This window comes from Ranitomeya variabilis, chromosome 8 (assembly GCF_051348905.1).
Source record: "Ranitomeya variabilis isolate aRanVar5 chromosome 8, aRanVar5.hap1, whole genome shotgun sequence".
Classification (NCBI taxonomy): Eukaryota; Metazoa; Chordata; class Amphibia; order Anura; family Dendrobatidae; genus Ranitomeya; species Ranitomeya variabilis.
Window position 1 is genome coordinate 36,834,541 of NC_135239.1, and position 11,720 is coordinate 36,846,260.

The 11,720-nt window shown below is 41.4% G+C and overlaps 1 protein-coding gene across 1 annotated transcript; it reads right to left on the reverse strand.

The window, feature by feature from the left end:
* Positions 1–6,153, reverse strand: MRPS14 (mitochondrial ribosomal protein S14). Its single transcript, XM_077278668.1, has 3 exons — positions 5,881–6,153; positions 1,248–1,415; positions 1–313 (listed from the first exon to the last, which is right to left on the reverse strand). Exons 1-3 carry the CDS (start codon positions 5,923–5,925, stop codon positions 131–133), a joined length of 396 nt encoding a protein of 131 aa, XP_077134783.1. The 5' UTR covers positions 5,926–6,153; the 3' UTR covers positions 1–130.
* Between the last annotated feature and the right edge of the window lie 5,567 nt (positions 6,154–11,720).

Below are 11,720 nucleotides of genomic sequence, written 5' to 3' on the forward strand. Positions count from 1 at the left end.
TGGATATCAACTTATATTTATTACAGACACAATGTAAAAAAAAATAATAAAACTTCAGAATGTGTCGAACAATAGAATCTTATTGCAGGAACCAACGGCACATCTGCTGTAAAAACGATGATTTCTCGGTCTACCACATGGCTCTTTGAATGCCAGACATCTGATTGTGATCGGCTAAGTGACGGAAAACTATTCTACTTAGGCGCCATCTCCTCTTCACGCCGCGTGGTCGGGACGTGAGAACGCATCGGTTCCGGATTCTCACTGGACAACTGTCTACCGGCAGCGCTGCAATCTCTTTATCTGCCACTTCCTGCAAGAAAGAAATCCATTAATCTACCCTTGGAGCAGGGACAAAAGAAACTGTCTTGTACGCCAATTTGTAGGCTGTGTGTTTTGTCCCACACCATTAATCCTGACACTGGATTTTACAGTTTCTGGATCAGGTGTCACCACTACCACCATTAAGTGTGAGCTCATGTGTCAGTTGTGCCATGGTTCTTGCTGAAATGCAAAGAACCACAGCTCCACAACCTCACGTGGTTTTCTGGTTTAGGGCAGAGACACACTGCTGTATTTCTCGTGCGAGAATCGCATCGCACTGCACGGACTGGCAGGCACCTCTCCTGACTGGAGCACGACAGCATGATGGATTACTATGCAGCCGTCAAGTTCAGGTCAGGACAGCAGACAGCCAGTACGAGTTTTACGATGCGATTCTTGCACGAGAAATACGGCAGTCTGTCTCTGCCCTTATTCTCATCATTCTAAAAGGGTCAAACAATGGCTAGGACTGTTTATTATTAAGCAAATTACCTAATGCGATCATTTCTCCAAGTTGCATTGTTCTCCCAATATTGTGTCTGCATTGTGTAGTTCCTGCCCCTGCAGCAGCGGTGGCCATGCTTGTGTTACTTGGGAGTGTGCACAGTAGCTCCTTTCCCATTCAGCGTGCACCTTCTCTATTCACATCTATAGGACGAGTCCTAGACATGTGCACCAGCCCAGATCCCATTCTATATAATTACTGGAAACTTGCAATTCTCAAATTTTGAGCAGAGGCACAATCTGAACTGGAGTGCCCACCCACTGAGCTGGCGTGTTAGGGATAACCCTTTGTCATGTCTTTGTAGTGCAACATTCGGCCCCACAGTAAGGAGCATGGCAAAGCCGCTACGTAGGAATAAGCCATTGGGATTTTTAATTTTAGAAGTCATTTCTCATTGTGTGCAGAAGCCATTTCATACCCGAAGTTCTTTAGGCAGGATGGTATTTTTCCGCAAGGCATTGATCCTCAGCCTCTCGTCTGCATATTCGAAGGCCATCTTCCTCCTCTTCACATCTCGCCACATTCTCCAATCTACATAATAACTTCTTACTTGGTTTGAGCAAGTCACCGGAGAAAAAGAGAGCAACTGCACCGAAGAGAGGAAATTGTGGGGAAAGGATTATAAATACGCCCTTATTTAACAGGTCAAGTTAAAACTTCCACATGGCTATATAGCTGTGATTTACTTTTGGTTGTGTGGGCAAAAGTAAATGACTAGCTTAGTTAATGGCTTATAAAACTGTCTCCGTAATATGTAAGTTTCTGGACATTTCTAAGGACTCCTTCTCACTTGTGCGAGACTCGGATGAGTGCTGCCGGCACAGAGGAGCGGAGTGTGCGGCTGCATGTATTCCTATGCGGCCGCACGCTCCGATCTGAGTGCCGGGTGCAGAGCCGAGTTTTAAACATGCGAGACTTATCCAAGTTGCTCGCAAGTGAGAAGGAGCCCTAATACAAAGTCGGTGATCTAAGTGCACTAAGGAGACTTCAGAAAATTGCAGAAAAATAAAATATGCAACATGTCAATAAACCCTGAAAGCTTACTTTGACTACATAACATGGGATAGGAAACGGGATGACAAAGACCCAGTTGGGAATTAGAATTTCACCATACACAGTGAGACATTAAAAACTGCAGAGGAAACGCTGGGTTAACAGAAATCAGTCAGCAGGATTTCACATCTCAAAATTATTTATCTGGCATGTAGCTTTTTCAAAGACAAGTCCAGCAATTCCTTCACATGGCCAGTCCGTTTCTCCTTTGCTGAGAAACCAGCGTTTAGAATATTTGCAAATGAGCCTGAGGGACTATTTGTAGATCTGAAGTGTCTGTCACTCCAGCTCTATTCCCCGCCGCCTCCTGTGTGGCCTCTAAGTGGTTTGATTTCAGGCAAAGGAACCGTCAGTCATGCAGGAGGAGGCGACTGCAGAGCTGAGAATAGAGCTGGAGTGACAGAGGTTTCAGATCTACAATAGTTCTTTAGCCTCATTTGAAAATAATTTCAAATGATGATTTCTCATGAACGGACCGGCCATGCAAAAGGTATTGCTGGACTTGCCTTTGAAAGAGCTACATGTGCATATAAATAGTGTGGGGGTGAAATCCTGCTGACAGATTCCCTTTAAGACTTTTTTTTAACAGTTATTATAGTGTACACAGTGCTGAAATAAGGGGAAATCACTTATTAATGCACAATACAGATTTTGAAGTTAAGCATGTGCACACGGCATTATATTTTACTGCTGTCAGATCTTTGAGGCCTGGATTTGTACAGTCTACTGTAATTCCTCAGATTTCATACTGAGACATAAAAAAAATTGGTAGCATGCTGGGTTAGACAATGTATATACAGAGGATTTCTCTGCATATTAGCTCCATTCATACAGCATCTGATGGGGTCTGTATAGTACGATAAGCAGCCATGGCTGCATACTGTTGTGCACATGGGCCTTTGTTCTTATGACTCATGTACATTTTTGTAATTAAATTTTATCTCCAAGCTGTACAAAGATTTTATATATTTATACATCTACAAATGTTAGGCACGCACCTTCTAACAGCAAACATTGGTACTAGGGGACATACAGCAGCTAATGATTTAGGTGGCATGAAGCCTAAGGCTATGGTCACACAAAGCTCTTTAAAAAAAAATGCAGAGTTTTTCCCGTTAAATCCACATCAGGAAATGCGCCTTCTTTCATGAAGCATTTTTATTTGCAGCCTTTTGATTGGGCAGTGCCTAGTTTAGAGCAGATTCTCATATCAGTATCTGTATCAAAAGAACTGATGCAAGTTTTTGTTTGTTTTTTTCACCAGACATTTTTAAAACCTTTAGAGGGTTTTGTTTCTTTTTTTTTTAAAGACCCTCAAAAAGTCTTTTTACAAAAAGCAAAGTAGATGTCCCATAGAAATGAATAAAATTATTTTTTTATATAAAAAAAGAAATGGGTACCAGTTGCTGAAGTTTAAACATTGTTATTAAGCCAACACCTCAGTCTATCTCCTGCGGATCTTTTTTAGGTGGTGCATTCACATAAATATAAAATGCAGAAATTCAAAGAATTGGAGAACTCACCCAGATCCTTCTTGATGTGTTGTTTTATTCTATGGCAGAAAGTGACATTAAACCATATTAGCGTGTGGTGTGCAGGTGGCAGGAGAGTTGTGCAAGTGAAAGAACCTGACGAACATTCACCTGCACAACTCCTTTGCCCCCTGCAATTTAATAAGTTTTAATGTCATTTTCTACCAAGGAATAAAATAACACATCAAGAAGGATCTGAGCGAGTGCTCCAATTCTTAGAATTTCTGCGTTTTACAAAAAAGATTTTTTTCATTGCGTTTTGGAGGATGATTTAGGAGTGGATCAAAAATTCCACCGGTCAATAACCTTACTCTGGGTTGAAAGATTCACCACCATTTGTTAGCAAGTTTCATACAAACAGCGATGATCACCAGAAAATTCTGAAATATCACAGCACAGTAACAGATTTGGGACCTCAGAAAGTCATTTTATGTACTGAGAAGACTGTAATGTCACCTTCATGTAAGGGATTTACAACTTACTGGGTTCTGAACATCAGTAAAGTGCACAGTGCAGATTTCGTTCCTCATAAACAACCCCTGAACTATTATGCAGAATCCTTTTGTACAGTTCTGGAAACATAAATTAACAGCTGCTTGTATGCGCACATGCAAACGACCGTTCTAATTGTTATTCGCCCATCCATGTCTATGGGCCTGTGAAACCAAATCAGATTGCCCTCGGATGACATCTGAATACGGTCCCATTTCCACAGACTGACTGCTTGGGGAAATATTTTATTTTTTGTTCTCTCCACTCCAGTACTGAAGAAACAAAACGCTGGAGAGGTGCTTTAATAAAGTTTCTCTTTAACCCCTTCACGACATGCGCCGTACGGCGCATGTCGGGTCCCCTGCTTTGATGTGGGCTCCAGCGCTGAGCCCACATCAAAGTCGCGACATGTCAGCTGTTTTGTACAGCTGACATGTGCGCAATAGCGGCGGTTGAAATCGCGATTCACCTGTCGCTATTAACCTGTTAAATGCCGCTGTCAAACGATGACAGCGGCATTTAACTGGCGCTTCCGGCTGCGCGACCAAAAATGAGCGCATCGCCGACCCCCGTCACATGATTGGGGGTCGGCGATCCCTCAGGATGGTAACCATAGAGGTCCTTGAGACCTCTATCGTTACTGATGCAGGCCTGCTGTGAGCGCCCCCCTGTGGTCGGCGCTCATAGCAAGCCTGCATTTCTGTAGCATAGCAGCGCCGATCAAGTGGTGCCAGCTTCTAGCCTCCGATGGAGGCTATTGAAGCATGGCAAAAGTAAAAAAAAAATGTTTTTAAAAATATGAAAAAAATAAAAAAATATAAAAGTTTAAATCACCCCCCTTTTGCCCCATCCAAAATAAAATAATAATAATAATAATAAAAAAAAATAAATAAAAAATCAAACCTACACATATTTGGTATCACCGCGTTTAGAATCGCCCTATCAAAAAAAAAAAAAAACATTAACCTGATCGCTAAACGGCGTAGCAAGAAAAAAATTAGAAACGCCAGAATTATGTTTTTTTGGTTGCCGAGACATTGCATTAAAATGAACGTATCTGCACAAAACTAGTATCATTAAAAATGTCAGCTCGGCACGCAAAAAATAAGCCCTCACTCGACCCCAGATCACGAAAAATGGAGACGCTACGGGTATCGGAAAATGGCACTTTTTTTTTTTTTTTTAGCAAAGTTTGGAATTTTTTTTCACCACTTAGATAAAACGTAACCAAGACATGTTAGGTGTCTATGGACTCGTAATGACCTAGAGAATCAATACGGCAGGTCAGTTTTAGCATTTGGTGAAGCTAGCAAAAAAGCTAATAAAAAAACAAGTGTGGGATTGCACTTTTTTTGCAATTTCACCGCACTTGGAATTTTTTTTCCCGTTTTCTAGTACACGACATGGTAAAACAAATGGTGTCGTTCAAAAGTACAAATCGTCCCACAAAAAATAAGCCCTCACATGGCCATACTGACAGAAAAATAAAAAAGTTATGGCTCTGGGAAGGAGGGGAGCGAAAAACGAAAACACAAAAATGAAAAAGGGCCGAGGCGGGAAGGGGTTAAGTAGGGTGTGTACTTAGACAACAAGAGGGCAAAGCGGTCTGATTTGTAGCCCTGCCAGACTAAGCGGCAATACTGGATATTGGACAGAGGTGGCGCCATTTATACAAAAAAAGACCTTTTCTAATCAAAGGCATCCTCGTAAAGAAACATGGTTGTCGTAAATATTTCTCTATACACACACACATATGAGCGTCGAGCTGTGATGCATTTTTACAATTTTCTCATTAGATTCCATTCTCTGACGCATCTTAGGCTAGGAAGAAAGCATGAGGTGGAATGCACAGGGACATGAAGGTGACAGCCGCCATGCCGGCCATTCCTGCGCCTGCCTGTGTATCAGCAGTGTCCCTGCTTCCTCCTTCTGCCTTTCGTTATTTCCTCACTTTCCCCCCGTCCTTGCACCAACCTGCCGGGCGCTGCGCAGCACAGACCCCAGCATGGACGCCGCCATCTTGTCCCCGCTGTCAATTCAAATGCGTGTAACTTTATTGTCCGTGACAACAGAACGTCGCTGCAGCTTCTCCCGAGCAGCGCTCGGTACCTCGACCTTCAGATCTGTGAATCACCAGCTGTGGTGAAATGTTGCTGTGAGGGCATGCTGAGAGTTGTAGTTTCACCACAGCTGGACTGCTGCAGATGTGCACGATGGGGATAGTAGTACAACATGTAGAAATGATGTCAGTAAACCTGCTGTGGTTCCAAGTACCTTTAACCCTTTCATAACCGGGCTTTTTTTTTTTTCCCTTTTTATATTTTTACCCGCTTCTTTCAAGAACCACATTTTTTTTTTATTCTATATTTTAGTGGTTAAAAAAAACTTCTTAACCTTGTATAAGTAAAAAAAAAGATTTTGTTGCCATTCACCAAGATCAGTAACTTTTTCACTTTTCCATTCCATCCATGGCGCTGGGTGAGGACTTTGGGTTTTTCTTGCCCGCCATTCTGAGGATTTTACTGATACCATTTTCTGGTGCATTTTTATTACATTTTTGGGGTGTAAGTGCAGAGGAAAAACTTCCACTCTGGTGCTTTTGTGTGTTTAGGCTATGTGCCCACGTTGCGGATTAGGCTTAGGAATTTCTGGTGCGGATTCTGCATCTCTTGGCAGAAAACGCAGGTGCGGATTTTATGTGTTTTTTGTGCGGATTTCTTGCGTTTTTTACCCCTGCGGATTTCTATAATGGAATGGGTACAAAAACGCTGCAGATCCGCACAAAAGTGACATGCTACTTCTTTTAATCTGCAGTGTTTCCGCACGGAATTTTCCGCACCATTAGCACAGTGTTTTTTTTCTCATTGATTTACATTGTACTGTAAATCACTTGCGGATCTACAGCGTTTCTGCACAGCAAAAAACGCTGCGGATCCGCAGGAAATCCGCAACGTGTGCACATAGCCTTAATGTACAATTTAAGTAATTTTATGATTTGATAGATCACACTTTTATAGGTACGACAACACTAAATATGTTTTTTTTTTTCCTTTTAATTTATTTTTGAACTGTGAAGAGGAAGGTGATTTAAACTTTTATATTTTTTGCACTTTTTGTTTCAATATATATATATATATTTAACTTTAAATTTATTCTTGCTGTGTCCATGCGCTGCAATACATGCTGCTGGCCAATCAGAGGCCAGCAGCTGCCGTCGGCGTGCACGTAACTGGGCGCATGGCAGTGATGTCATGCGTCCTCGCTGGAATCAGCTGCCGGCTTCAGAAGATGACACTGCGGGGGAGCGCAGGGAAGGTGAGTAGGAGTGTGTATTGGTTTTTTTTTTCCTCTATGGATTGAACAACAGCGGTGCCAGCAGAACGGGTGACATATACCAGGATGGGGAGAAGCATATAGTGGGGGAAATAATTATTCGATCCCTTGCTAATTTTGGAAGTTTGCCCACTGACAAAGACATGAACAAAGGAAGAAAAAAAAGAGATTGTTCCGGCTTCCAAGCAGTCCGAAAGGAATGATTTATTGCTTGCATATAAGAACCAGTCTTGTGGAGGCAAGTTCACATGACCAAATAGCAGCGTATAGCAGCTACGCGTTTCAAACACACTAGGTGTTCTTTGTCAAAGCATGACATTATTAATTTAAACTGGATTCACTGGGGAATTGGAAGCCAATAAAGGGATTGGTAGCTGGAAGATTCAAAATTCATAGGTGTAGCGAGGGATGAGAAGTAGAAGACAATCTGTCAGTAGGATCAACCACCCTAATCCATCTATATGGGCATGTAGGTCATAGGAAGCTGAATAAAATGATACCTTAATATATGTGATTTGATGTTTTATTCAAGAGAAACCAATGTTTTTCTTAATATGTAAATGACCTGTTAAAAGGAACCTGTCACCCCCAAAATCGATGGTGAGGTAAGCTCACCGTCATCAGGGGCTTATCTACAGCATTCTTTAATGCTATAGATAAGCCGCCGATGTTACCTGAAAAATGAGAAAAAGATGTTAGATTATACTCACCCAGGGGCGGTCCCGCTCCGATGGGCGTCTCAGGTCCGGTGGGCGTCTCAGGTCCGGTCCAGGGCCTCCCATCTTCATTCCATGACGTCCTCTTCTGGTCTTCACGCCGCGGCTGTGTTTTTTTTTTTGTGCAAACCATATGGTTCACAAAAGAAAATCACTGAGACGTCTGTTTTTGATCCGAGTCACGGATCAAAATTACCCATACATGTCTATGGGTCGGTGACAATCACAGACGGCATCAGTGTACAGTCCGTGTGATGTCTGTGATTAACACTATAATGGATAGAAGTTTTGATATGTATTTATTTACCATTCATTTACAAGTCCGTTTTTTTCACGTACGAGAAAAACTGAATTTCATCATAGATTTTGATCAAGTGATTCTTCAGTGTTTTATCAGTTTGGTCCCAGTTTTCATCAGATTTTCTATGTAAAAAAAAAAAAAATCTCTCCACCTTCTCCTGTCTAACAGTCTATGAAAATCTGAGTACTGTCTGATTTTTTCGCAGAACCATAGACTTGCATTGCTGATTTTGATCTAACAGTCGGATCAAAATCGGATATGTCTCCGCAATTTTGCATGGACCACTCCGTCTGCAAAAAATCCTGGACATGTGCACAGCCCCATAGAATATCACAGGAATGAGTGCTATCTGTGAAAAATACGGATATACTCGTATGCAAAAAAAAAGACGTCTGAATGAGTCCTTATTTTTCATCTGTGAAGATCACTGATAAAACACTGATGGTAAAAACTGACACTGACTAAACACTGACGAAACTCACGTACAAGAAAAATCAGTGACATCTGAATGAGGCCCTAGGGAATGTGCGAGTATGACGCCTCAGGAAAATGTCAGCGGTGTTATTCCTGAAGTGTCTTTGTTGTCTTTTTTGTTGTTTTTGCTCCAATTTTGCCACTGATGTTTCTTTTTTTTTCTTTTTATTAACTATGTTTAAAGTGTTGCTTAAAGTAGTGATCGGCTAACAGAAGCCGAAAGATGAATAAACCGGTCACTTTTATCAGATGCTTCACAGCTTTCGAAGCCAGAGGCGGTTAGAAGAAGGAAAAAAAAAAGACTGAACATGTGCACAGCAAGTCGCTTTGATGTTGCTGTGCACATGTTCATTTTTTATGATTCTGATTATTGAGCCCTTTTTCAAGCAGGTTCCAGGGAGAATCCGCCTGTAAAAGATACTGTGTCCACATACCTTTTTTTTTTTTTTTTTGCTGCTGCTTAGGTATTATTGCAAACTCCTTGATTTAGAAACATTAATTTATTATATTACTTATTATGCTTAGCTTTTAGGCTATGTGCACGTTGCGGGTATTGCTGCGGATCCGCAGCAGATTAGCCGCTGCGGATTCGCAGCAGTTTTCCCTGAGTTTACAGTACCATGTAAACCTATGGAAAACCAAATCCGCTGTGACCATGCTGCAGAAAATACTGCGCGGAAATGCTGCGTTGTATTTTCCGCAGCATGGCAATTTTGTGCGGATTCCGCAGCGGTTTACACCTGCTCCACAATAGGAATCCGCAGGTGTCAAACCACATGTGGAAGCCGCACAAAACCCGCAGGAATTCCGCTGTAAATCCACAGGTAAAACACAGTGCGTTTTACCTGCGGATTTTGCAAAACTGGTGCGGAAAAATCCACAAAAGATTCCGACACGTCACATGATCCCCCCTGATCGATCATGTGATAGGTCATGTGAGTAATATACAGGTGCTCTGGGGCTCATCCGTACATGGAAAATAACAGAGATAGCGTCCCGCATAGTGCTCCTCCCAAATTTTTCCCTTATGTGCGGCACTATAAATAACAGCGCTATACAGAATAGAGCAGGGGTGGGAGAATAATTTTCCCAAGGAGTCACCTGACAAACCATGACTATTGTGGAGGCCGAACCAATAGGCTGAAGTTATTTTTATTTATAATTTATTCTTTTTTTATATTATGTTAACCCCTTAGTGACAGAGCCAATTTGGTACTTAATGACCGAGCCAATTTTTACAATTCTGACCACTGTCACTTTAAGAGGTTATAACTCTGGAACGCTTTATCGGATCCCACTGATTCTGAGATTGTTTTTTCGTGACATATTGTACTTCAAGTTAGTGGTAACATTTCTTCGATATTACTTGCGATTATTTATGAAAAAAATGGAAATATGGCGAAAATTTTTAAAATTTTGCAATTTTCAAACTTTGTATTTTTATGCCCCTAAATCAGAGAGATATGTCACAAAAAATAGTTAATAAATAACATTTCCCACATGTCTACTTTACATTAGCACAATTTTGGAAACAATTTTTTTTTTTGTTAGGGAGTTATAAGGGTTAAAAGTTGACCAGCAATTTCTCATTTTTACAACACCATTTTTTTTTAGGGACCACATCTCATTTGAAGTCATTTTGAGGGGTCTATATGATAGAAAATAACCAAGTGTGACACCATTCTAAAAACTGCACCCCTCAAGCTGCTCAAAACCACATTCAAGAAGTTTATTAACCCTTTACGTACTTCACAGGAACTGAAACAATGTGGAAGAAAAAAATGAACATTTAACTTTTTTTTGCAAACATTTTACTTCAGAACCATTTTTTTTAATTTTCACAAGTGTAAAAACAGAAATTTAACCACAAATTTTGTTGTGCAATTTTTCCTGAGTACGCCGATACCCCATATGTGGAGGTAAACCACTGTTTGGGCGCACCGCAGAGCTTGGAAGTGAAGGAGCACCGTTTGACTGTTTCAATGCAGAATTGGCTGGAATTGAGATCAGACGCCATGTCGCGTTTCGGGAGCCCCTAATGTGCCTAAACAGTGGAAGCCCCCCACAAGTGATACCATTTTGGAAACTAGACCCCTTAAGGAACTTATCTAGATGTGTGGTGAGCACTTTGAACCCCCAAGTGCTTCACAGAAGTTTATAACGTAGAGCCGTGAAAATAAAAAATTGCATTTGTTTTCACAAAAATGATTTTTTCGCCCACAAATTCTTATTTTCACAAGGGTAACAGGAGAAATTAGACCACAAAAGTTGTTGTGCAATTTCTCCTGAGTACGTCGATACCCCATATGTGGAGGTAAACCACTGTTTGGGCGCACCGCAGAGCTTGGAAGTGAAAGAGCACCGTTTGACTTTTTCAATGCAGAATTGGCTGGAATTGAGATCGGATGCCATGTCGCGTTTCGGGAGCCCCTGATGTGCCTAAACAGTGGAAACCCCCCACAAGTGATACCATTTTGGAAACTAGACCCCTTAAGGAACTTATCTAGATATTCGGTGAGCACTTTGAACCCCCAAGTGCTTCACAGAAGTTTTATAAAGTAAAGCCGTGAAAATAAAAAATCGCATTTTTTCTACAAAAATGATCTTTTTGCCCCCAAATTTTTATTTTCACAAGGGTAACAGGAGAAATTAGACCACAAAAGTTGTTGTGCAATTTCTCCTGAGTACGTCAATACCCCATATGTGGGGGTAAACCACTGTTTGGGCGCACCGCAGAGCTTGGAAGAGAAGGAGTGTCGTTTTACTTTTTCAATGTAGAATTGGCTGGAATTGAGATCGGACACCATGTCACGTTTGGAGAGCCGCTGATGTGCCTAAACAGTGGAGACCCCCCACAAATGACACCATTTTGGAAACTAGACCCCTTAAGGAACTTATCTAGATGTGTGGTGAGCACTTTAAACCCCCAGGTGCTTCACAGAAGTTTATAACGTAGAGCCGTGAAAATAAAAAAATCGCATTTTTTCTAC

Bases quoted from the DNA above. Each gene is read 5' to 3' on its own strand.
- MRPS14 (XM_077278668.1), bottom strand. From the start codon at position 5,925: ATGGCGGCGTCCATGCTGGGGTCTGTGCTGCGCAGCGCCCGGCAG. The intron at 1,416-5,880 runs GTTGGTGCAAGG...TCTTCGGTGCAG, and splicing joins TGCTGCGCAGCGCCCGGCAG to TTGCTCTCTTTTTCTCCGGT. The intron at 314-1,247 runs GTATGAAATGGC...TCTTTCTTGCAG, and splicing joins TCCTGCCTAAAGAACTTCGG to GAAGTGGCAGATAAAGAGAT.